We start from the raw sequence: 25,485 nt of genomic DNA, 5'->3' as shown, positions 1-25,485 counted from the left end.
AGATGAGGCACTTGCTCAGCCATTCCATTCAATTTACAGATGTAAATTTATCATCCTGAAGTCATGGAGAAGCTCTTTCAGCAGTCAGAACCAGGGCTCTCAAAAAATATTTAGTCACAGAGAAAACAGTAACTTCTTCTCAGAATCCACAACTGGTTCAGTAAGCAGTGCACAATATAACTCTCAGTTAAGCTTTTAACCACAAGTATTTTCCTCCACACCCTAATCTTCAGCCTATGAAGAACCTTCATAGTACTTTCTGCAGAAGGTGAACTGTGCAGCACTGTCTATAAACACAAATGACTCATGGGCCCGACTCCTGAGCTCTACCACATTACTCTGTTATACACTCCCACAGCCACCACAGAAGCTCTCAAAGAGCATGAGGTTACTGAGCCGCAGTTCCCGGGGCACAACTGCCTGGATTGAATGGCTTGTGAATCCTTTCTAGCTCCAGGGGGAGGTAATCCCATTCAACCCCTTACCAGCCAACCCTTGCCCATTTCTCACTACCATAACTACAACTGGATGCAAGAGGAATGAAAAGAAAAAAAAAAAAAAAGAAAAAATGAAAAAAAATCTTCCAGAATTAAAATGTAAAAGGAAAACTCATGTTAAAGAAGCACCCTTTTTTTTTTTTAATTGCTATATAGTAACATTATTTACAGAATAAAAGTTAATATTATATTTTGCTAGCTTTCTTTCTTGCTGTGTGCTATGCATAGTGTGGCTACTTTAATTATTATTTGGGGCAGAGGAAGATAACTTTGCATCACGTTTCTCTCCATTACAGACTGTATTACAGAAGTCAATTTATTCTGCTTTACAGTATGATTTTTTCTATTAATAAATGTTGAGAAGTCAATAACGTCACTGAGTAAGCAGGAAGAAGTGTTTGCTTCTGTACGAAAATCATCAAAATCCAGGAGACCAACAGAACAAAACACAAGTTACAAACCCCTTCACAGCTTATTATGCTCTTGCAGAGAAGCTCTTTTACTCCTGTTGACAATCGCACATTTATTTGCGAAGTCTTAATTAATCCAGTGCACTATGTAAACCAAGGCGCACATTTCTACATGATTAACATGCGGTCAACCGATGACACGTGGGTAAGAACTTGAATGCTATTAAGTACTCACAGAGTCATTATGGTCGGAGAAGACCTCTAAGCTCACCTAGCCCAACCAACAACCCACTCCCATCATGCCCACACACCACATCTCTCAGTGCCACATCTCCACAGTTACTGAACATCTCCAGGGATGGTGACTCCACCACTTCCCTGGGCAGCCTGTTCCAATACCTCACCGCTCTTGCTGAGAAGAAATTTGTCCTAATATCCAACCTGAACCTCCTCTGATGCAACTTGAGGCCACTGCCTCTCATCCTATTGCTGTTACTGGGGAAAAGAGAGTGACACCCAACTCACTACAACCTCCTTTCAGGCAGTTGTACAGAGCAATAAGGTCTCCCCCTGAACCTCCTCTTCTCCGGACTACACACTCCCAGTTCCTCGTAACACTTGTGTTCCAGACCCTTCACAGCTTCACTGCCCTTCTATGGACACACTCCAGTGCCTCAGTGTCATCCTTGTAGTGAGGGGCCTGAAACTCGTGGAGCAGCCTCACCAGTGTTGAGTACAGGGGGACCATCACCTCCTTGCTCCAGCTAGCTGCACTATTTCTGATACGAGCCAGGATGCTACCTGCCTTCTTGGCCACCTGGGCCACTGCTAACTTGCATTCAACCAGCTCCCCCAGATCCTTTCCCTCTGTGCAGCTTCCCAGCCACCCTGCCCCAAGCCTGTAGCATTGGAAGGGGTTGTTGTGACCGAAGTGCAGGACCCAGTACTGGATCTCATTGAAGCTCACACAGCTGGCCTCAGCCCACTGATCCAGCCTGTGCAGATCCCTCTGCGGGGCCTTCCTACCCTCAATCAGATCAGCACTTACTCCCAAGCTGCACAATCAATACACACAAAGATGTATTCAACAGGACCAATCAGCAATTTTTAAAAATCTCAAGTTTAATCAAGATAATCCAGTTTACCTACATTCTTAAGCAGATAATCCCGTAAATAATAATAAGAATCTCGTTCTGAAGGTCTGACAACCGCTGGCATGCCCGCAAATCTGAGCAGCTGACTGAAGCAATGAAGCTTCCCCCGTCACTTCGCAGCCTCTCACTGCAGGATGGATCAGCCTCGGGAAATCCAAACTCGAAGCACGCCTCCCGCTTTTTGTCACCAGCAGGGGACGGGAGGAACCCTTCAGAGGCAGGAGCACACAGCTGCGCCTGAGGCTGCAGCCCTCCATCCAGCCCTGGACCGGTCCCCTCTGCCCTCCCTTCCCCAAGCTCCGGAGGCAGCTTCCCGCGAGGTCCCTGCGAAGCGAAGCCGCCACCCACCCCCCGCGGGCCCACCGACCTCGCCCCGTTCCCCTCAGCCCCGCCCGGTGTCCCCACAGAGCCGAACCGGCTCCGGACCGCTCAGAAGGAGAGGAGTGGCGCAGCGCAGCGCACCGCTCCCCCCCGGTGGGATAGTTCCTCCCGCCCGCCACGATGCGCCGAACGCTGCAGCGCATCCCCCCATGGGCCGAACCATTCCGCCTCCAAGGGAGGGGGAAAGAACTCGGCCGGTCGCACCTCATGTCGCTCCCCTCCCCGCCCCGCGGCGATCTGCCGTCTCTCTGCCCGCCGGCCTCCCCCACCGGCGGCACGCACGGCGCGGCTCACCCAGCTCCTCCCCGCCGGTAGCGTCCATCTCCCACCGGCTCCTCCGCGCCCTTCCGCCAATGTGGAGCCGGCCGGCCCGCTACTGCGCATGCGCTGCGGCGCGCCTGGCGGGGGCGAACCATAGATAGTGGCCGGAAGGAGAGGACGCGCGGGAGCGAGGGGGTTTGGTCCTCTGGGCGGGGTTGGCCGTGGCTGCCATGTTGAGTGCGTTGACGCCTTGTCAGCCACGGCCCGTACTGACCTTTGGTCCCTAACAGCAGCTATCCTGCTGGTGGCTGCCCCTGTAAACGCCTCAGCTTCACCCTGTGCCTCCTTACAATCAGTCTAAATCTCACCTCAGGGTGCAGTAATACACAGAATTCTTGCTCTCTGTGAAATTAAGCATTGTGCAGTAAAAGCTATAGTTCCATGAATATTTGTTGTCATGATATGAAGCCCTTAATATAGAGCTCTTTAAGGGGGCAGAGGCAGAAAGAGAAACGAAGGGAAAGTAGTTGGACTGGATGATCTCCAGAGGTCCCTCCCAACCCCTATGATTCTGTGGCTCTGTGAAAGTATGGTGTTTTAAACTCCTAGGGTTTTCAGCTGAAGTTTTGCTGTTCATCTTAAAAGGAACAGTGTTTGAGAAAGCCTTCTTCAATCAAGCGTTTTCTGTTGTTGCTTTTAAGTATGTGGAGACTGATCTCCCACTAACCTGGCTCTCACAGCTTAACCCATCTTTGTACCAGTTTCTCCCAGAGTAACCCATCCGTGTTCTTCATCACAGCTGTAAAAGTTATGCCTATACTGATGCTTGATACGATTTAACTAATAAAGTTTTCACCTGTTGGTTTTCTAAAACAGAAAACTATCTTTGCAATGAGAAGACATTAAAAAACAAATTAATCAGTTTCCTGTCAGGAGAAATGCAAGAGACTTCTGAAGGTTCCCAGAAGCTTCAGTCATCTTCATACATTCTTCTATGAAGAAAGGTTGAGGGAACCGGGCTTGTTTAGCTTGGAGAAGAGAAGGCTGTGGGGAGACCTCATTGTGGCCTTCCAGTACTTGAAGGGAGGACAAATGGCTGTTTATGAGGGTGGATAGTGATAGCACAAGGGGGAATGGTTTTAAACTGAGACAGGGGAGATTTAGGTTAAATATTAGGAGGGAGTTTTTCACACAGAGGGTGGTGATGCACTGGAACAGGCTGCCCAAGGAGGCTGTGGATGCCCCATGCCTGCAGGCATTCAAGGCCAGGCTGGATGTGGCTCTGGGCAGCCTGGTCTGCTGGTTGGTGACCCTGCCCATAGCAGGGGCTTGGAACTAATTGATCGTTGTAAGCCTTTTCAGCCCAGGCCTTTCTATGATACAAGTATAAATAATTCAATTATCTACAAAGTTCCACTAGGGAAAACAATGATTTTCTATCACCAGCTTTATGTTCTATGAAGCTATATTTTTTAAAAAAAGAGCTGTGCATGTGAGCTATTGGCTTATTGAATTTATTCTGGAAAAGGGCTCACATTATGCAACCTGTGACTGCGGGTTATTGATTTCAGAAACTGCTTTGCTACTTACAGTATTTATGTGATGTGTTCACTTAGAATATATAAATTTTGTTTATATTCATGCATATTCTATGTTCTCTGCTGTTTCTAATAACAGCAAAGTTTGTTTCCTGAAAAAAAAAAAAAAAAAAGTATCAGATTATATGAGTTCATATTAAAAATCTGTATTCAGTAAGGATGTTCATTCCTTCTACTTTGACACTGCATTTCAGGACTTGGTGCACAGTAAATCCTTCATACATGCTGTAGAGATTTGAGGACATGATACATCATTAATTCATATCTCAGTGCCATTTATTTCCACTGCTTTCCATTACTGCATCGGAGGTCACTCCTCAGGGAAGAGGCTTGTGGTGTGTTGAGGGAGATTTCTCTAGTATGCTCCAAAAAACATACCAAATATCTGGGTAGCCAGCAGTGATCAATTAATGTTCAAAAAAATGCAGGAGAGTTTATGTTGTGATGGATATTCATGGTTTTACTATATTTGTATTGTTCCTCTTTAGTAAGAATGGGAGGATTTACTTTAATACAGGCATCTGGTTTATTTCTAATCATCCATCCATCAATGCAAAATTACCTCATGCTGTGAATACTGCAGTCACCAAATGCATATTTATATTAAGCTTCATATTCTGAATAGCATTTGCAGCTTCTCTTTTAGAAATCATGGGTTCAACTCGTTGATTTTATTGTTTTTTTCCACAAAGATATCAATTAGCTTTGGTTTAGAGGTTTCTCAAGTTTTGAGGGACTCTTCTTCGAATTCTTTGCAGAATCTATTTTTCAGGCTCTTTGTATTTCTCTTCCAGACCACCTGAGGCAGTAAGTCTCACAGTTGAATTATGTGTCATCCAAAAAGACATGTCCTTTTGTGCCTGTACCTGATGCATCAGAAGTGCAGACATACAAACACACTAAAGACCTTTCTGCCTGCATCTGACTAGTTGTACTTCTGCTTTGTGTAGCAGTTCATATTTTAATATTTTATGCAGGTTCTCAGTTACAAGATGATTAGTTTGCATGATGCTTTAATGAGCCATTGGTAGCCTTCAATTATGTTGCCATCTGTTTGCCTGTAGTCTATAATTCTGTCTGATTGGCAAATGGTTGGCATTGCTCCAAGGTTTATATCACTGTTATATACTTCAGACCACATGAACACATTTTGATATCCCCTTGAATATGAATGCTGCATCCACATTTCACTGCATCCCAAATAGCTTATTGCTTACCTAGGAATCAAAGAGCAATAGCTCCTTTGATCACTGACATGAAAACATTTATACATACTTCCAATTCAGCAGTCAAAATTGTGAGCTTCCTTTCTTATAAATTCCTCATGTTCTATTTTCTGGTATGTATTGGCCAGTTTCCAAGCATCCCTACTTTTGCTTTTTGGCAAAATATCAACGTCCTAAACTGTCATAAAAAGTCAGCATCTTAGTGGTCAGTATCACTTAAAAATGTAATAAACTTGCAGACTTAAGTTTTTAGGAGGGTGTTAGTTTGATGTGTATTGGCTCGGAAACTATTCTGTTACATCTTCCTACTATGAATTTTCAGGCTACACATGGAACAGTTTGTATTTGTTCACCATGATGAGTCTTTTGGAAGAAGTTCCAAAGGTTGGTTTCCATTGTGTTTGATAGATTCACAGAATCAGAGAATGGTTGAGGTGGGAAGGGACCTCTGGTTCTGCCTGCTCCAACCCCTGCTCAAGCAAGGACAGCAAAAGCAGGGTGCCCAAAATAATGCCCCAGCCGTTTTGGAAGATCTCCAAGGAGGAGACCTCACAGCCTCTCTGGGCTGCCTGTGCCAGTGCTCCATCATGCACAGCATAGAAGGGCTTCTGGTGTTGTAAGAGATTATTCTTCTATGCCTCAAAGCTTGCTGAGGAACGCATCCAAACAAGTCCTTGACCAGGGTTGAGAAATCTTTTGTCTGGAGGACACAGATGGACAAGTCCTGGGTAAGGGTTGCAAAATCCTTTGTCTGAGGGACACAGATGGACAAGGCCAGGGGCAACGAGAGAGATAAGCTGCAGATTAATGGCCAGGAAGCCGTTTTTTGTGTGGGCTTATCTCCAGGGAGATCATCCTCTCAGGGGGTACTGCACATGACTCTTACCCAAGTGTCCAGGAATGCCATGCTGGCAGAAGAAGAAGGATAAAAAGGGGACCTACAGTCATGAGGTTTAGGTTTCTGGGAACAGATTCCTCATGAAGAAGAAGCTTTACGGCCATGAGAAGATTCACGTCCTGCCCCTCTTCCTCCTGGACCTACTCTGTCGCTGCAGCCTCTTGCTGCCTAAGGCCAGCCATGCTGCTGCTCCCTCCCAAAGGGTTTCTGACAACAGATTCCTCACGACATGGTGCCTGCATGCTGAAGAAGAACAAAGGTGTCTGCCATCAGCTCTCTCACTACAGAATGCCTGCATGCTGACAGACTCTCCTGGACCTGAGTCCTCCTTCTTCCTCCCAGACTCATCCTGCAGACTATCCCCACTTTACACAATTCTTGCTTTTTTCCTATCTTGTCTATCACCCACCTTCCCTTCCTCATCACCTGATTCATAATAGTGTTTGTCTTCCCTTTCCCCATCGCCTTGATTGAGATTTGTAATAAACAAGGCGGACCAACATTTGAACCGTTGCTTCTTAATCTCACACTGGGTATAAATATATCAAAGAACCTCCTGTGCCTCCTATAAATTGGAGTGAGACAGGTGTTCAGATAGAATCTCCTGTGCAGCAGTTTGTTCCCATTGCCTCTTGTCCTGGCACTGGGCACCACTGACAAGAGCTTGGCTCTGTCTGCTTTGTATTGATGAAATCCCACTAAGCCTCCTCCAGGCTGATCAGCCCCAACCCTTTCAGCATCTCCTCACAGAGTTGATTCTCCAGCTCTTTATCATCTTTGTAGCCTTTCGTTGGACTCTCTGGTCTGTCTAGGTCTCTCTAATACTGGGTGGCCCAGAACTGAACATGAGACTGGCTTCACCAGTGCTGAATAGAGAGGAAAGATCACTTTTCCTGACCTGCTGGTCATGATGCTTTGTAAAATGCTGCCCAGAGTACTACTTGCCTTCTTAGCAGCGAGGACACATTGCTCGTTCACATTCTTGATGTCCACCAGGAGCCCTAGGTGTTTTTTTGATGGGCTGCTTTCAGCTGGGTGGCACGTAGCATGTCCTGAGGTTGTTCATGAGGTATGTAGCTGAAGAACGCGTGTTTTCAATGTCACTGCTTAAGAAAACAAATCTTAAAGGGACCACTGTGCTCAACAGCTATGCTTAAAACTCCAAAATTACTGTTCACAGATTTGATTGCTACAGATGTGATGAAAAAGAAATTTTAGATGAGTCCCTCTAGAATCTGTAAAATTTGGCTGTTTTGTAACCAAGTGTAAAAAGCCTGGACTGTGTTGATTCTTTTTAAGCTTTGATGAAGAATAAATATGATTACAGAAGATGCTGCAGCTGTCACAAGAGCTGTTGGTGGTTCATACTTCAAACAGAAATCCTCAGCACCATTCAAACATCAGAAACATGTGAGAAAGCTAGCAGGATGTTTCCCAACATGACTCATTGTCACAAGGCACAAGTAAAATATTTTTCTGTCACTTAATGAAAATAAAAGATCTGTATTTGCATATGGATCTTCATAAGGGACTTGTCAGTCAAGTTTTGCCAATATCAATGCTTTCTTTAATTGTTTAATTTAATGGGCTGCCAGTGTCAACTTCCTTTCACTACTGTTCAGAGTCAAAGTGCAGCATCTCTTCAATAAGCAGATCACCTGCCATAATACCACAGATGTTTAGATACAAACAAATCTTTGTCAGATCATGTATCACTACTCTCAAATATTTAAAATAAAGAAATCCAAATGTAATGCATGACAAACTTACTAAGCCACACTAAAGAAGATCATATGATCATTTTGGATAGTGTCTCAGATTTATAATGCTTTTCCATATTATGCAGCTCAATTCATCTATGTTAGAAGCTGAAGAATAGTGAAGCCTGTGGATGTTCTATGGATATAACACAGATTAGTCTAAGCATCAGTGTGGACCTACCATAATGTTTATTAAATTACCTAGGTGGGTAAAGTACTGCACATGGCCATTAGGTCTTGCCATCTGTCACCAGCATATGGTCAGTTGTGTCTTGTGCTACACTGTTCAGGGGAACACCCATGTTCTGGATATCTAACCAGATTTCTCCAAGAATATGTCCAGGCACTGTTCAAGGGACAGTTCTCTTCAAGCCTGCTCCCAAAAAACATTGATGACAAGAATGAGTCAACTGAGGTCTGGCTCCCTCCGTTTCCATAGCCCCCCACCACTATCCCGAGCAGCCTTTGCACTTTCAGGCCACCCACACCTCCAGATACAATGTTTTCTGAGCATTTAATACATGCACAAGAATGGAAAGTAAATGGCTGAGTAAGGGATAAGAATTGTGGTGTTGTAAGGTAAATCTCTCTCCCTGTTATAAGAGAATTCTACTATTCCTGGTTTTCACATCTAGGCAGTACATAAGCCCAGATCTCTTTTGAAGGCACTGGCTGTGATACCACAAAAAAGACGTGACCCACCAGCACAGCGCTAGAGTGGCTGTCAGATTCACATCTGATTTGGGAACTAGCATAGCCTAAGGCATGAGGCATTACTCCCAGAGACTGCTCTAATTTAAGAAAACCTCCAGAGAACTGCAGCTCAGAGCAACTGAAAATCCACACCACCTCACACACTGTGGGGATTCGTTTCATGCATCTTGTGGGAATTCTTCCTTCAGCAGCTTTTGTGGCCTTTGTGTTCCTCTGAAGCAGTGTTCAAAGTGGAGTGTGATGAGGGGAGGGTTATCTGCCTCCCTGAGCTTCCAGAAGCAAAACTAGTTATAGGATACTGTAAAATCATATCTAGCCAATAGTAAAAAGTTGTTACTGAAAATATTTGTTAAAGCTGTAGGAAATGTTGGTTATAGAAATCAGAGCAATAGCTACACAGAACATTATCATTTAATTCAGTTCAATCAAACGAGAAAAAAAAATACTAGGAGGGGCCAGAAAGCTCCTAGGAAATTCATAATCATCAGACAGCTGAGCTCTATGGTAAATACGCCTATCGAATTTTCCCAGGATCAGTAGTACATCATTCTGGAACTTGCAATTGGTGTGTATGTGCAAGACTCGCAATAGTACTGATTTGTTCAGTGAACGTGATGATCCAGCTCCTCTTCATCTGCTCCTAGCTTTATTCAATGCTCAGTGAAAACTAAAATGTCTACCATTTGGCACTTATTTTAGAAATTCAGGTCAACATCTCATCTTCAGGAAGCATTTAGAAGCTGTCTTTCTATCCACAGGAGCCCTTCTATTAAACAAGATAATAATCAATCACACACACTGTCTTTATAGCCAGACCCAATATAGGTAATTCAGAAAATGACCGATGACTTGTTTCTGCCTGCATAATATATTAAATCTGTGAGCAAGCAATAAGACATCTGGACTACTGCACTCTAGCCATGGAAATCGAGAATAGCGCCATTTATTTTCCTTGTGTGTGACTTCTGTCCATCAGTGTTTAAGCATTGATTCAGATTCTAGGAAGGGAAAAAAGGCCATGGAAATTGGTTAACGGCTTTTACAACTTGGTTCTTGTGACTGCCAAGCCAAACTAACCACTTCCTTGTGCTAACCTCAATCCAGGATTGTACTCTTGTATTGGTATTATTTTTAAAAACTGAAGATGCCTGTAGAAGCCTTTCTTAATGTCATGCTGATCAATTTTTTGTGTCCTCCTACACTAATGATAGCGTGAGATGAAGTTAAACCTCACAGAATCAATAAAGCTATGCTGAAGTAAATATTATCTCCAAAAAATGTCAAAAAGGCATCAAAGGTATTTATGAAATACTGGTAGCCAGAACAGAATGAATGGAAGTGGAGAAGGGAGAGTGGGAAAAGGAGAGCAATGGAAAATTCATACAGTTTCGACTTTCTAGGCAGCTCATTCAGTTTGTGAAATGTCACAAGTGAACAGCCATCATTTCAGTTTTCAACGTAAACACAATGAAATTGTGTCTTCCATTCACAAAGAACTGGTGCTACACTCTAATTAGAAATAAATCGTCCTACATCTTTACAAATATTGTTCATCCTAAAAATCTGTTTCTTGCTAGAATACTTATTATTGGATGTCAGTTGCATAAAAATGTGTATTCCAAACTTCATAAATTTAGCAGAACAGAATAATGCACTAACAGTTGTTGTCTTCTGGAATATTTAACTTACTTGGCATTTCCTTTATCAGTACACTGAACACCTCTTTTCCTCTGCAACTGCATGTGATGCACTGTGATGTCCCAAAGGAGCTGGTGTCCCCTCACTATGTGATATCTGGGGAGGAGGTGACCACCCCTGTTACATGACTGTCTGTGAAGGTAACACAGGAGTGTTCTTGGAGGACCCTCGTATACATAGATGTGGAAAAAAGATACCCTTTCCTCTCTCCCTTGTAAATCCTCTTTATATTTATTGTACTCTGTAGGAATGATTTGGGATCATCACATAGCCCATATGTATTTGGCCTTCTCTGCTTTGGCCTCTCCCTTCCTATGTAAACAGCCTTAATCACATTCATGTTTTCCCCAAAATCTCCCATTGCTGTGCTACCAGATCCAGCAATTGAAAAATGTCAGTTGCTAATATCTTTATTTTCATACTATTTTAATTTGCCTGAAGAGGCCAAGGTAAAAATAACTCTTATTTTCCCTAGTGACTGTCATTGGTCTGACTACCACCGAGACTGGTGTTACAGAGCAAGGCATTACAAAAAAGGCAGGTGGATGCAGGAGTCTCTGACCTCTGTTTCTGTGTCCATCTGCTACACTGGAGCTGGCTAGCCTGTACCTCCTGGTATGATTCACAGGACAAGCACTGACAACATAGACAGTGTTATTGGTCTGTCTTCTCTTCTGGAAGAAATTTCCTATATTTGAGGTCACTAACCCTCTGGTCCAAATTTGGTTGAACTTTCTAATGGCAGCAAAGATTACAAATCACACCATTTCTAAGAATACTGTGCTAAAAACAAGCCTGTATCCAATCTTTGCAACAAACCTACAAGCCCTTGGAATATCTTCTTGGCCCTCCTCTGGACCCTCTCCAAAAGCTCCATATTTTTCCTGTTTTGAGGACCCCTGACTTGGATGCAGGACATGGGGAGGACTTCACAAGGGTTGGCTAGAAGGGGGCAATCATCTCCCTTGCCCTGCCTTGCCCTCTCCTTATGGAACCCAGGATACCATTGGCCTTCCAGGATGCAAGCGCACACTGCCGGCTCACGTTAAGTTTTTAATCAACCCAAGTCCTTCTCAGCCGGCCCACTCTCAAGGAGTTCTTCTCCCTGTCTGTATATGTGGCAGTACTCTGTGTGGGTGCTACTTGGGCTAAGGTGGGCGGTAGTTACAGGGGGTGGTTCTGGGTGGTACTTGATGGGTCAACAGGTTCACGGGGCGGTCGCGTGTCGTGGTATGTAGGTAGGTGTTGCACAGCACTTGAGCTACGCTTTATGGTGTACATCTCTCATGTCCCTGTGCCAGGTGGGGGTGCAGACAGGAGGGCTGCTGATAAGGTGTTGTGGACCAGGCTGGGATTGCATGGAGGTTAGCAACAGTATACATATCTGGGATTACCTCAATCCAAATGCAAAACCTTGCACTCTGCTTTGTTAAACCTCAGTAGGTTCGCAAGGGCCCACCTTTCAATCATTTCATACGGCAAAGCCATCGAAAGGCAAGGAATTATCACAGTTATTTTAAAATACTCCTCTCTCTCACCATTTCATCAACACCATTCCCAAATCATAACAAAACAAAAAAGAGAGAAGAAAAAAAACTTTCCAGTTCATTGAACAGCCTACTTGTCTATGCCTATAGAAGTGTTGAGATGCATTAGTGAGATACATTATTGAAGTATTAGTGATCAGCTGAAGGCTGGCAGGTCGCAGCTGATGAGAGTTCCTCAAGTTCATCCAGGCTGATGCTCTCATTCTCTAACCAGATCTTGTTCCCCATCTAGTGGCTACATTCGTTTTTACAATCATTGTTTTTTTAACACTGATATTTTTTTTTTTTTATATTAATGTACTGAGCAGCTAAGTACTTTGTAAGCCAAGTGATTTTAAGTAGAAGTGCCAATTAGATTGTTATCCTATAGCTAAGTGAGCATGCTCTGTCTGGACAAAAAAGGTTCTGGGGACACCTCAATGTAGCCTTCCAGTTCTTAAAGGGAACTTATAAACAGGATGGAAAACAACTTTTTACATGGGGTGGACAATAAGGGGGAATGGTTTTAAACAAAAAGAGGTGAGATTTACAACAGCCGTCAGGGGAAAAGATTTACAGCCCTGGCCCAGCTGCCCAGAGAGCTGTGCTGTCCCATCCCTGGAGGTGCTCAAGGCCAGGTTGAATAGGCCCTGGGCAGCCTGAGCTGGTGGGGGGCAACCAGCCCATGGCAGGGGTTGGGGCTGGGTGGGATTTGAGCTCCCTTTCAACCCAAACCATTTAATGGTTCTATGATTCTTTGTGGTGAACAATTAGAAGTAAAAGGATAACTTCAGTGTGCAGTTAAACACAGTAGCCTAGTTTCTTAGAAGTTTATACAGAACTTTGCTATGTATCAATAAACCTAATTGAAATACTGTTGTTTCTTCCATTTATCTTCACAGGAGCTGGAAAACAAGATTTAAATAGAAATAAGTAAATCTAACTGTAGATCTTTTTTGTTGCTTCCAGGATTTTGAGCCTTGCAAGGAAGCTGTGTTCTTGAACTTCTCACTGCCACTGTTAAAACAGAAAGCTCCCCCCCGTCTGGTGGACAAGGGAAAGGCTCGTGACGTAGTCTACTTCAGCAAAGCCTTTGACGCTGTCTCCCACAGTATTCTCCTGCAGAAGCTGGCAGCCTGTGCCTTGGACTGCTACGTTCTTGGCTGGATAAGGAACTGGCTGGAGGGCCAGGCCCAGAGGGTGGTAGAGAATGCAGCTAAATCCAGCTGGCGACCAGTCAAGAGTGGTGTTCCCCAGGGGTTGGTGCTGGGGCCTGTCCTCTTCAATATCTTTATTGATGACCTGGATGAGGGCATTGAGTGCACCCTCAGTAAATTCGCAGATGACACCAAGTTGGCTGGAAGTGTGGATCTGCCTGGAGGTAGTGAGGCCCTACAGAGGGATCTGGACAGGCTGGAGAGCTGGGCTGAAGCCAATGGGATGAGGTTCAACAACTGATGAGGTTCAAGGCCAAATGCTGGGTCCTGCACTTTGGCTACAACAACCCCAGGCAACGTTACAGGCTTTGCGTGGAGTGGCTGGAAGACTGTGTAGAGGAAATGGACCTGGGGGTATTGATTGATGCTTGGCTGAACATGAGCCGACAGTGTGCCCAGGTGGCCAAGAAGGCCAATGGCATCCTGGCTTGCATCAGGAACGGTGCTGCCAGCAGGAACACAGAAGTCATTGTCCCCCTGCACTCAGCTCTGGTGAGGCTGCACCTTGAGTTCTGTGTCCAGTTTTGGGCACCTCACTGCAAGAAAGACCCCTGGAGCGGGTTCAAAAAGGGCAACAAAGCTGGTGAGGGGTCTGGAGCACAGGGCTGATGAGTGGCTGAAGGAGCTGGGATTGTTCAGCCTGGAGAAGAGGCTCAGGGGAGATCTGATTGCTCTCTATAACTACCTGAAGGGAGGTTGCAGTGAGCTGGGGGTCGGCCTCTTCTCTCATGTAACTGGTGATAGCACTAGAGGGAATGGCTTCAAGCTGCGCCAGGGGAGATTTAGGCTGGACGTTCGGAAATGCTACTTTTCTGAAAGAGTGGTCAGGCAGTGTAATGGGCTGCCCAGGGAGGTGGTGGAGTCACCGACCCTGGAGGTGTTTAAGGAACGTTTGGATTCTGTGTTGAGGGACATGGTGTAGTGAGAACTATTGGTGATGGGTGGATGGTCGGACTGGGTGATCTTGTAGGTCTTCTTCATCCTTGGTGATTCTGTGATTCTGTAACTTTTATTGGCCATCTGTGAATGGTCATCATTCACCCTCGAGAAGTGTAGCAGGCAGAACTAATACTAACATGGATAACTAATATATATCTATTTCAATATGTCTAGTTTTTAAATAGGAAATAGCTCCCTTTGTGTTTATCCCAATGAATCTCTGAATTATATTTCTCATCTAAGCATGGCTTGCATTGCTATCATCTGAAGTACTTTGTATTATCAGCATGTACTACAATAAGCAGTAACAGTAAATTAAACGGTGCTAGCACACAGTCTTAGACACTAGCAAATTATCATTTATACTATTTATTTCTTAGGATAGTGCCTGGGGTATTTTCACGCTTAAAGTTTCCTAAACAACTCCCAGGCATAATTAAGGACTTGGCACAGGCCATTCTCAATTAAATAGTCACTCTATTTGGGAGGAAAAAGAGTTTGAAAGTTGGCCCAAGTGCTAGAGAATGTGCTTAACGTGGTGATAAAGACATAGCCCTTAGATACATCCATACAATGGGAAAATAAAAGAGACAGATTGAAAGTTTAAATAATGACCTCCCACACACATAAATACAGAGTTTAGGGAGCTTCTCTAAACAACTTCCTTTTGCTGCGGGTTTCAGAAATCTGATTTTTTTTCGAAACAAGCAGCCTGCAGAGCCCAGAAGTCCTACCCAGATTTGGAGCCATTGCATGTAAGTATCTTCCTCTCTCCTGAGTTGGTAGATGTGTAGTAAAATTTGAATTTAGATTTAATGTCTTATTTTTTTTGCTATTCTGGAGCTATCCAGAGTATTCTGGATCTTTACTGAGTAGTGATCTGGGGAAGTTTTGTATTTCCCTTATAACTAACAATTTAGTTCAATTCAGTTAATTTACTTCCAAAGGAGGGTCACAAAGATGATCAAAGGGCTGGAGCACCTCTCCTAGAAAGAAAGGTCGAGGGACACGTGCTTGTTTAGTTTGGAGAAGAGAAGGCTCTGTGGAGCCCTCCTCACAGCTTTCCAGTACTTGAAGGGAGCTTACAGGCAGGAAGGGGACTGACCTTTTATGCATTCTCATTGCAATAAGACAAGGGGGAATTACTTAAAGGTAAAAGAGAGGGCATTTAAGTTGGATGTTAAGAATAAATTTTTTACGTAGAGTGTGGTGAGGCCCTGGCACAGCTGCCCAGAGAGCTGTGGTGCCCCATCCCTGGAGGTCCTCAAGGCCAGGCTGGATGGGCCCTGGGCAGCCTGGACTGAGGGGGAGCAAACAGCCCATGGCAGGGATTGGGGCTGGGTGGGCTTTGAGGTCCTCTCCAACCTGAGCCATTCTATGATTCAGTGATAAATAATATCTCTGAGAATATGTCTGACATTTGACCTCATCATTCTACAGGAAATGATTCAAATAAGAAAAGCTACATACTTTACAATGACCATACATAGGGAAAAAAAGGCTTATTGCCTAGACAGTTGCAGGAGTGATTAGTGTATCACGGGTGTGTAAAGAACTAATCATGGGTGATTGTGAATGAACACAAAAAACATTGGAAATTTGTAGAGTCCTCCAACTACATGCCCTTCAATGCACTGGGTGTTATTGAGGTAAACATGGCCTGAGAAGGACTGGAAGGAGAGAGCTGAAAATGCTATATTAAAATTTCTAAACCTTCACAAGAAGTTACCAAGTTAAATTTTATTCCAAAATCCTCCATTGCCTTTTTTCATTCTGAAAATCTTGCTTGATCTCTTTCTGCTTTGAAGACTAAGCGACAGCTTTGCAAACAGGTAAAATTAACCTCTAGTCTCTTTGCAACATTTATTCTCCTTTGCACATAACGTTATCTCAAATAAATTCACCATCAGCAGCCTGATCTAAAAAGTCCATCCAAGATAATGGAACTGCAACTTCAGCAAGCATACTGTCAGGTCCTAAATAATGGCAGACCCAAAAGACTGAGGAACTAAAATGGGATCATCATTTAATTCATGAAAAAGTTTATACTTACTTGAACCCAAGAATTTTTAAAAGTAACTCCATGGATAAGTATATACAGAACTAATATTTTGAGCCAGTTAATTTAGCAATAATTTCCTGCTTTGCAACTAATGAGACCCGTTTGGAATAAATATTATCATAGCTGATCCAAGGCAGAAGTATAATCAAGCAAGTTTGGGAAAACATGCTGCTATAATAAATGCCAACCAGATTTGTTTAATAAATGGTTCTCCAGGCAGGGTCCCCAGACAAAATGTCAAAATGTCCTTAGAGCACTGAGATTCATGAGTCTGATTTCCTAGGCTGAACACACAAATATGTGTGCCAATCTCCAACCTCTGTAGCGGCAAAACGCCAGAGCTAGGTCTCACTACAAGATGGTGCTCGGAAAAACCTTCAGTATCATGTTAAAAATGGCTGTGATTTACTTTCCTTCCTGCGCTGGAACTATCGATGCTTCTAGGAACTGCATTTCTCCGGACATCGTGCTACAGTGGTGGCCATGGTGTGATTGGTTCTGTGAAGCATTACTGGCAGCTAAGCCTCAGCTGTCTCTTTATCTCTAGCAGCAGTTTTGTGTTGAGATTCATTTGAAAATACCAGAGATCCTTGCAGTTTTCAGCAAATCAGGGTCATTAGTGTGATGTCTGCAGAAGGATAGCACACAGCTACCGAGCTCATTTTCACATCAAACCCATTGAGTTTCTGTCCAAACCAGACAACCCATTATGTGTTGAAGCCTGTCTAAATGGTAGGGATTCTATTCTAGGGATGGTAGCGGTTTAGTGCTATTGTGTACGTAGTGTAAATATGGATAAGCAATGCTCTTTGCACTGAGAAGGAGGAAATACTTCACTGTCTCACGCTGGAGAAGAGAAGGGTCTGGGGAGACCTGAGAGGGATCTTTCAGTGTCTAAAGGGAGGCTGTGAGAAAGAGGACAGACCCTTTAACAGGGTCTGTTGTGATAGCACAAGGGGAAATGGTTTCAAACTGAGAGGGAAGATTTAGACTGGATATAAGAAAAACATTTATTACAATGAGGGTGATGAGGCAGTGGGACAGAGAGGTGGTGGTGCCCTGTCCCTGGAGACACTCCAGGTCAGGTTGGACGGGGATCTGAGCAGGAGGTGTCCCTCCAGCTGGAGGTGTCCTGTTCATTGCAAGGGGGCGTGGAATAGAAACTTTTAGAAGTTCCTTCCTCAAATATTCTATGATTCTACCTCTAAGCAATTAGCTCCAATGACTTTTTGATCCCTCTTAACTATATAAAGGCAGTCTGTCCTTTGACTCTGTCTTGATTGCATCCTGATTAATTCATGTTGCAATCTTTGGAACCATTGGTGTTGCAGATCCAGGAGACTACTTTTTCTCTGAAGTAAATAGCAAGATAGGTTCATCTACTTAGGAGAGTTTGGGAAACAGATTACTTGCATCTTTTTTAGGCTTCAACTTGAATAAACATGCAAAAAAATTACCACTGTTAAATGTTCAAATGAGAGATGATCAAACAGGAAAGAGGAGCAGAAATCTGAAAAACCTCTAGAACCAGAGATTGTGTGCCATTTACAGGTGATCAGGAGTTTGGACAATGTATAAAGATATTTGCTTACAAAAGTGTGGCTCCCAGAACTGATTTTTGTGTGAACTCAGCATCATAAGCTGCTGTTTCATCAGCTATTTTTCATGTTTAGCAATATGCAAGCAACTCCGTTCCTGAGTACCAGCTGAATCTCTTAACAACCAGAAATCAAGCTCAGAGAGGAAGTTTAGGTAAGCTCAAGACATAGACATCACAGGTTAAAGCACAAGGCTGTGTAAGCAAGCCAGTGAGATGGAAAAGCCATGAAATGACCTTCTGATTTCTGCTGCAGACTAATTATTGAAGTCTGTGTAGAGCTGAACCAACTACTTCTGCTATGTTATGGAGATTTAGGCTTTATCCATAATAGACAGGACTTTGTATCAAAACAGAGCTCCTATCTGTGCTGTTTGCTAACACAGTGCTTGCCTGCGGTGATGCTGTGCCAGACATAGGATTGACAAGCAGTGCGTGAAGAGCTATACACGTCCTTCTTGGTGCTTTTCTTTCTGAGAAAGCCTGTTTCAGATAAGCATATTTTCTGCAAAGAACATCTTCATCTAGAAACTGTACACTTCCATATCCTGAGCTTCTCCATCTCAAACTAAGAACAGTCAGAGCAAGAAGAGAGGGTAGACCAGTAGACAACAGACAGCATTAATTATCTGCATCCTTTGTAAAATAATTTATTTTACATAATCACACAGAATTGTATGGGATGGAAGGGACCTCCAGAGATCATCGAGTCCAACCCCCTGCCAAAGCAGGTTCCCTACAGCAGGTCACACAAGTAGGTGTCCAGGCAGGTCTTGAACATCTCCAGAGAAGGAGACTCCACCACCTCCCTGGGCAGCCTGTTCCAGTGCTCCGTCACCTCACTGCAAAGAAGCTCTTGTGCACATTTGTGCAGAACTTCCTATGCTGCAGTTTCCAGCTGTTTCCCCTTGTCCTGTCTCCACTCACCACTGAAAAGAGTCCGGCCTCGCCATTCTGCCCCCCACACCTTAGATATTTATAGACCTGGATCAGGTTCCCTCTCAGCCTTCTTTTCTCAAGGCTGAACAGACCCAGTTCACTCAGCCTTTCATTTCATCGCTCAGGAAGATACCTTTGATTCATGCATGCAAAGTATATCACAGAATCATTGAATAATTCAAAGCCCACCCAGCCCCAACCCCTGCCATGGTCTGGATGCCCCCCACCAGCTCAGCTGCCCAGGGCCCATCCAGCCTGGCCTTGAGCACCTCCACGGATGGGGCACCACAGCTCTCTGGGCAGCTGTGCCAGGGCCTCACTGCCCTCTGAGTAAAGAGTTTCCTCCTAACTTCTGACCTAAATGTACCCTCTTTTATTAATTAAAATTATTAAAACTATTATTAAAAATATTATTAATATCAATTAATTAATTAAAAATATAAAAATTATTTAAAATTATTGAAACTATTCCCCCTTGTCCTATCCATCCCATTCATTTTAAGGATGTGAAAAAAAGCAAATTTTTAGGCCTTGATCTTGGAATTAATTTCCTTTCAGTAACTAGATGTAATTAGGCCATCTCACACCTCGCAGAGAAGTTATAGACACTGTCAGGCTTCTAAGGCATGGTTGGCTTACTATTTAATAAACAGTACAAATCCCATTATGTAGTTTTTATCTTGGTGCATCGCTGGCTACAGAGTATGGAAGACATTTCTAAGGAGAGAAAAAATAGCTTAAATATTCCTATGTAGAACTCAAACAATGTTGAGATCCAACAGTGCAAGACACTAAAAGCATGTATTTTAATATAAGCCTTGGTGCTTCCACAGCATGTCTTTGGATACTTTTCTGGTATAAAATTAGTTAGAAGTTCCAATTGCATTTGCTGAATTGAGTGACATTTGCTTAAAAAACATAAGTTTGCATTTATTTAAAGACTTACTCTCTTGTTCCTAATGTTTTGTATTAATGTTCAGTCATGGCTAGGCCAGTTTCTTCAATCTCTATGGGAGGAAGATATAACTGAACAATAAATAGTGCTTTTAGTGTTAGCTGCTACGCCTGCTTGTAAATGTTCTGCTCCTTGAGGAGTTCATTGTTAAGGAATGCTGCTGATGAAATACTGTAATTGCTCCCATTACAGGAGTAAACAGTACAAATTAGAGCAAAATGGCAAATGTCTCATGTGGAGGAAAACAGCTGCTAACAGTGTTGCTCTACAGTAACATTTGGTGACAGCAGTAAGCAAGTTGCTGAGGGCCCAATTCCCTTGTCAACTAGCCACTGTAATTGCAGTGGTACCATAAGTGTAAACACGAGTTTATCCCAAGTGATAATGGGATGCAGGTGGTGAACTGCAACAAAACTTTCCCAAGCCAGTAGAGGAGGTTTCACTTTTTTCCTGATGCTATTTTTTCCTTCATGGACTGGGGACAGGGGAGCCAGTGGGACATCTGGGCTGCCTGCAATCATGGGACAAATCTGTCATTTAATGTCACTCACAAAGTCACCAAGTTTGATCATAAACCAGTTTGAATTGTCCTCCCTATTCCTATGGGAAGAATGCTTCATTAGGCTGAGCGGGAAGGCATTTAAAATCTACATCTGGTATGGTTTTGTGGAAAATGTCAGAACTCAGCAAATTGAGTGACCTGCTCTTGTTCATACAGGAGTGCTTCATTAAACTATTGGGAAAGGAGAGAAAATGAAGGAGTTGTGACAGATAAACAGCACTTTTCAGAGTGATGCATTCTCTTGTTATGTCAAAAATGCTTTACAAAACTTCAGCAACCAAGAAAATCTTGCTTCATGTGGGAGGGCATGGAAGCACTGCACATCAACTCAAGGATCTTCTGCTGAAAGTGTCTAAGAAGATCCTGAGATTTTCCAAGCATCTGAACCCTTAAATAAATCAGTGAAGAGGGTTGACCTCTTTAATCAATTAAATCAGCAAAAATAGGTGTAGGAACATTACCACAGTAAGATAACAGCAATTTCTAAGTATTATACTTTGTGTGCTTGAAGAATGTCTATTACTTCATTGAGAAAATGTCTTTGTTGGTTGGTTTGTGGTTTGTTTCTTTGTTTCTTTGCTTGAAAGTAAGATAGAAAAATTCAAAATATCTCTTCCATAGTTCATAGAACCGTAGAACTGTTTGAGTTGGAAGGGATTCTTAAAGGCCATCGCGTCCAACTCCCCTGCAGTGAACAGAGACACCTACAGCTCTATCAGATGCTCAGAGCCCTGTACAGCCTGACTTTGGATGCCTCCAGAGACGGGGCATCAACCACCTCCCTGGGCAGCTTGTGCCAGTGCCTCACCACCCCCAGCATAAAAGATGGTAAATTGTTGTGAAGACCGTGAATTTCTGGAAATAATTTTTCCTGACTCTGAATTCCTCTAACTTCACACATTTTTCTCTTGTAATAATATAAGGGGCTCTGTGGGTGCCTTTCATGTGCACAGGTGCACAATGCAAGAAGTTATACAGACTATTCCGTGTGTTTGGATTCTGCCTGCAGAGTACTTCTGAGTGGCTCCTATTTGGAATACCAATCTTCTATAGTACTGGTACCTATAGTACCTATCTCCTGTAGTACTTTTAAGCAGAAGTGTAGTTTATCATTATATTGTCGCTGGAACAGATCATTAAATATAAAAATGGCTATTAATTAATCTTCAATAGAAAGCCTCAATTTCTCAAACCTCAAAACTTATGCTTCCTCCTCAGTTTGCTTTGCTCTCACAGAACTATGTACAGCAGGCTGCAGAACTACAGCACTCTGTGCAAAGATATTTTGTCATCGAATGCTTTCTCTGCATGCACATCCTCGCACTGGGAGAGAATGTTTAGTCATTTAGTAATTAAGCTCAGTTATTTCTATGATTTCAATTAACCTACAGTTTGCATGTCCTCAAATCCAAATTAAGCTTCACTAAAAATATTTGTCCTCAGTTGACTGCTGAAAGAAACTGATGGGTGAATTTAAGTCATTTAAAAACAAATAAAATTTGAAAATATATGTTTTTAAGAAAAAAAAAAAACCTATCAGTCACTTTTTTTAACTACTGTGTCTGAAATATCCTCTGAGAGATTTTGTATAAGATGTGTGCATGTTCGCATGTGTCCATGCTTGAAGTCTACCCTGTCAGGATCAGCGGTTATCTGCAAGAACCAGCTGTTAATTGACTGAGTTTCAAACATAACAGATTCGTTAAATGTTGAGAAATGATCCACAAGGACTGTCCAGCCTTCACACATTCAATTAATTTGCAATTTACATAATTTATATAACATATGCTCCTCCACAAATGACCAGTTTAAATCAGTGTTATGACTGGGCTACTGGTGCTTTAATCAACTAATTTTAGACTTAGACGTTGTTTTCACGTGCTACTCTTGTGTAAAGAACTTCATAAAAGGGGACAAACCCATGCTGACTTTCTTTGGATGATCGTGGAATCATTCAATCATTACGGTTGGAAAAGACCTCTAAAATCATCTTGTCCAACGGTCAATCCATCCCCACCATGCCCAATCACCACAGCCACATCTCCACATTTCTTCAACACCTCCAGCATGGTGACTCCACCACCTCCCTGGGCAGCCTGTGCCAATGTCTCACCACTCTCTCTGAGAAGTTTGTCCTAATATCCAACATGAACCTCTCCTGGTGCAACATGAGGCCATTCTCTCTTGTCCTATCACTGCTACCTGGGGGAAAGGCCGACCCCCACCTCGCCACTAGCTCCCTTCAGGCAGTTATGGAGAGCAATATGGTGTCCCCTGAGCCTCCTCTTCTCCAGACTGAGCAATGCCAGTTTCCTCAGCCACTCCCCATAAGACCTGTGCTCCAAAGCCCTCACAGCTTCATTGCCCTTCTCTGGACACACTCCAGGGCCTCGGTGTCTGACTTGCAGTAAGGGGCCCAAAAAAATTTCTCAAGGTATGGCCTCACAAGTGCTGAGTGCCTCTCAGACAGATCATCATATCAGCTTGGTGTCATCTGCACACTTACTGAGAGTGCGCTCAATCCCCTCAGCCAGATCATCAATAAAGATAGTAAGCAGGGATGGCCCCAGTACTGACCCCTGGGAATGATGTTTTATGCTATTCCTACAACACTGCAACACTGTTTAAATACGGAGAAATGCTACCACTTGTAACCCTCTTTTTCCCAAGTGATCCTGAGTGTTTAGGGATGGAAGTCCCAGGAGGAAACCTGCCACCCTCTTTCTGTGTTCTTCTATGGAGAACTTCTTCAGGAACTGTAAGTCTGGTAAATCTGACACAGAAAAAGAAGATTCCCCAGTGGGTTTTTCAGAAAATGAAATGTCCGGGTCTGTTCTCCATAGGAGGATTCATCATTCAAAACTAAATGGGCCAGATGAATCCTGGGTGTATGACAGATAAGGTTATTTAATGTTTAGTGAACTTGTTGCCCACCAACAGAAGATCTGCAGTAGATGGGCCATGGTAACCTAAGCTCTTGCCTCTCTACTGTGACAATTTGAAGAGGATGGAGGGAACAGGTCAGAGATTGCTGACATCGTGCTGCAGCATGCTGTGCTACTCAGTATTACATTTGAAAACTAGTTAGAAATAGACCAAATACTCCTTAGAATGTAGGCAAAAGGCTTTTTGGGCATAAAATAACTTTTAAAATATATTTATCTAGATACGTGTGAAACTGGAAGCAAGTACTTACATAGCTTGTGTATTTTAATTCTGGTTGGTTCCCTCCATTCTTATGGAAAGCAATGCATTTATTAAAATACCTGCCATATAGTATACATCTCTCTGCCCACAAACATTGCAGTTTTCACTAAATATATTGTAATTCCTTTTAATTTTCACAAAATAAGCCATATTAATTTGCTGCACAGCTTAAGGCTGAAATATATTCAATGGAGTCTGGGAATAAAGGAATGGAAAGTTAGTATCACTAATTGTGTTTCTGAATATATCTCGTAGTAGCCGAATGGGCTGTAAGGAATTACAACCGCTCTGTAGGAGAGCTGTACAAAAATAAAATCCTATTGACCAAAGCCAACACTTGACTAGTGCAGCTGAATGCAGAAATTTGAGTGGCAATATCATCTCCTTCCCAGCTATTCTTCCTCCCGCTTAAACATATCAGTTCAAATTACTTCTCCAACTGTCCCACTTCAGGAAAAAAATAATCTTTACTCCAGCTACTTAATGACCATATTTAGGTGTAAAGAAATTACACTGAGATAGAGAAGACCTGTGTTAACTGTGGAAAGGCTCCCAGCACCCAAGTGACGTACAGGAAGGATGAGGCCAGTCTGCACACAGCCCTGTGCTTTTCACCAATGGGACCTGATGCTGCGAGCTCCCATTTATCTCTTGGGATCTGCAAATTGTTCTTACCATGAATCATTGTGCAAGTAATTCTGTGGAAATGTAAGGAAAGCAATCTGACAACTCACATTTCCAGCCAGTGTGACACGAGGGCTGTCTGTATACAAATGGGCCACTCTAACATGGTCAGCACGACGCCTTCTGTTCTTTGTGTCAGCTCCGGGCTGTGCTTACCGAGGTCTTGCAAAGCCAAAACCAAAATCACTTCCCAGCCTGTCCATTAAGGAACTTCAGTTTCTCATGACAGAACCAATATCCCATCAGCAGACGTCCCTTTGCTTGTCTGAACAATGACATCAGTTGTTTTGTTCAGTTCCTTTGAACGTCACAGCCCTTTTTAGCATGTTGCCTCCTACGTGACAGACAATTGCCAGCAATCACATTAGCCTCCTTAGCACCACTCTAAAATGTCAGCTGGGTAAGATTGTGTGTCTGTAGGCAGCAGGAGCTGTTAACCTCCATGCTCGCTGCTGCACTGCTTCCCACAGCTGCAGTTATTCATTTCTGCCTCAAAGTCCCACAGAGATTTCTGTAAGCAAATAAATAAATAATCTCAACAAATTATGCAGTATGATAGAGAGGGGAGCAAGAGATCATCATGAGTTAAGGATGAATTACACAGAGGAAAAGTACCAGTACCAATGTCCTGGTCAGACTTAGATATGTTGGAAAGAGAAAAAGTAAAATTATTTGAATAAATATAAGAACCTTACTTACTCTGCATAGCACAAAAAGCCAAGGCAAATTTGTTGTAGTTTATTTTTTCACCTGGGCTTGGCTGGATAGGTCCACTGCTGTTTCTGTGGGACACCATCCAGGAGTGGACTGCCACAAGCACCTAATTACTAGTCTTTTAGGTCTGATATCAGTTCTGAAAAGAGATTATCTTGCAGATTATTGGAAGATAAATGCACTGAAGATAAGTACAGTATTTCTGGATGAAAATCTATGATTATGTTCGTACAAAGAATAATGAGGTTCATCTAATACATAGTAACTCCATCCTTTTAATTTTCGAAGTTCCCTTTTTCCCATTTATTATCCTAACTAAACTGTTTAAGAATCTTCATTTTAAGACTGGAGCCAATAGAATTAGAAATATCAATTTCAATCTTAACTAAACTCACCCAATTAGCTCATTAGATTAATAAGAACTTCTAAGTCAGTTCCCATTACAATATGGTGGGACCTGACTCTCCCAGGATCAATGACTATTTT

General features: G+C 43.0%; 1 protein-coding gene across 4 annotated transcripts in view; it reads right to left on the bottom strand.

Annotated features, from left to right (window-relative positions):
- Positions 1-2,809, bottom strand: part of SLC36A4 (solute carrier family 36 member 4) — a 98,897-nt gene extending 96,088 nt beyond the window's left edge. For 2 of the 4 annotated variants that reach the window (XM_048949190.1, XM_048949206.1), the window contains exon 1: positions 2,737-2,809. In XM_048949190.1, coding sequence (XP_048805147.1) covers positions 2,737-2,764 — 28 coding nt within the window. In that variant the 5' untranslated portion in view covers positions 2,765-2,809. Of the gene's footprint in view, positions 1-2,056; positions 2,392-2,736 lie in introns of those variants that run through there. The other 2 variants (XM_048949224.1, XM_048949198.1) reach the window with 2 other exon arrangements.
- Between the last annotated feature and the right edge of the window lie 22,676 nt (positions 2,810-25,485).

Source organism: Lagopus muta, chromosome 1 (genome assembly GCF_023343835.1).
Source record: "Lagopus muta isolate bLagMut1 chromosome 1, bLagMut1 primary, whole genome shotgun sequence".
NCBI classification, from domain to species: Eukaryota; Metazoa; Chordata; class Aves; order Galliformes; family Phasianidae; genus Lagopus; species Lagopus muta.
This window is presented reverse-complemented; position numbering and strand designations above follow the sequence as displayed.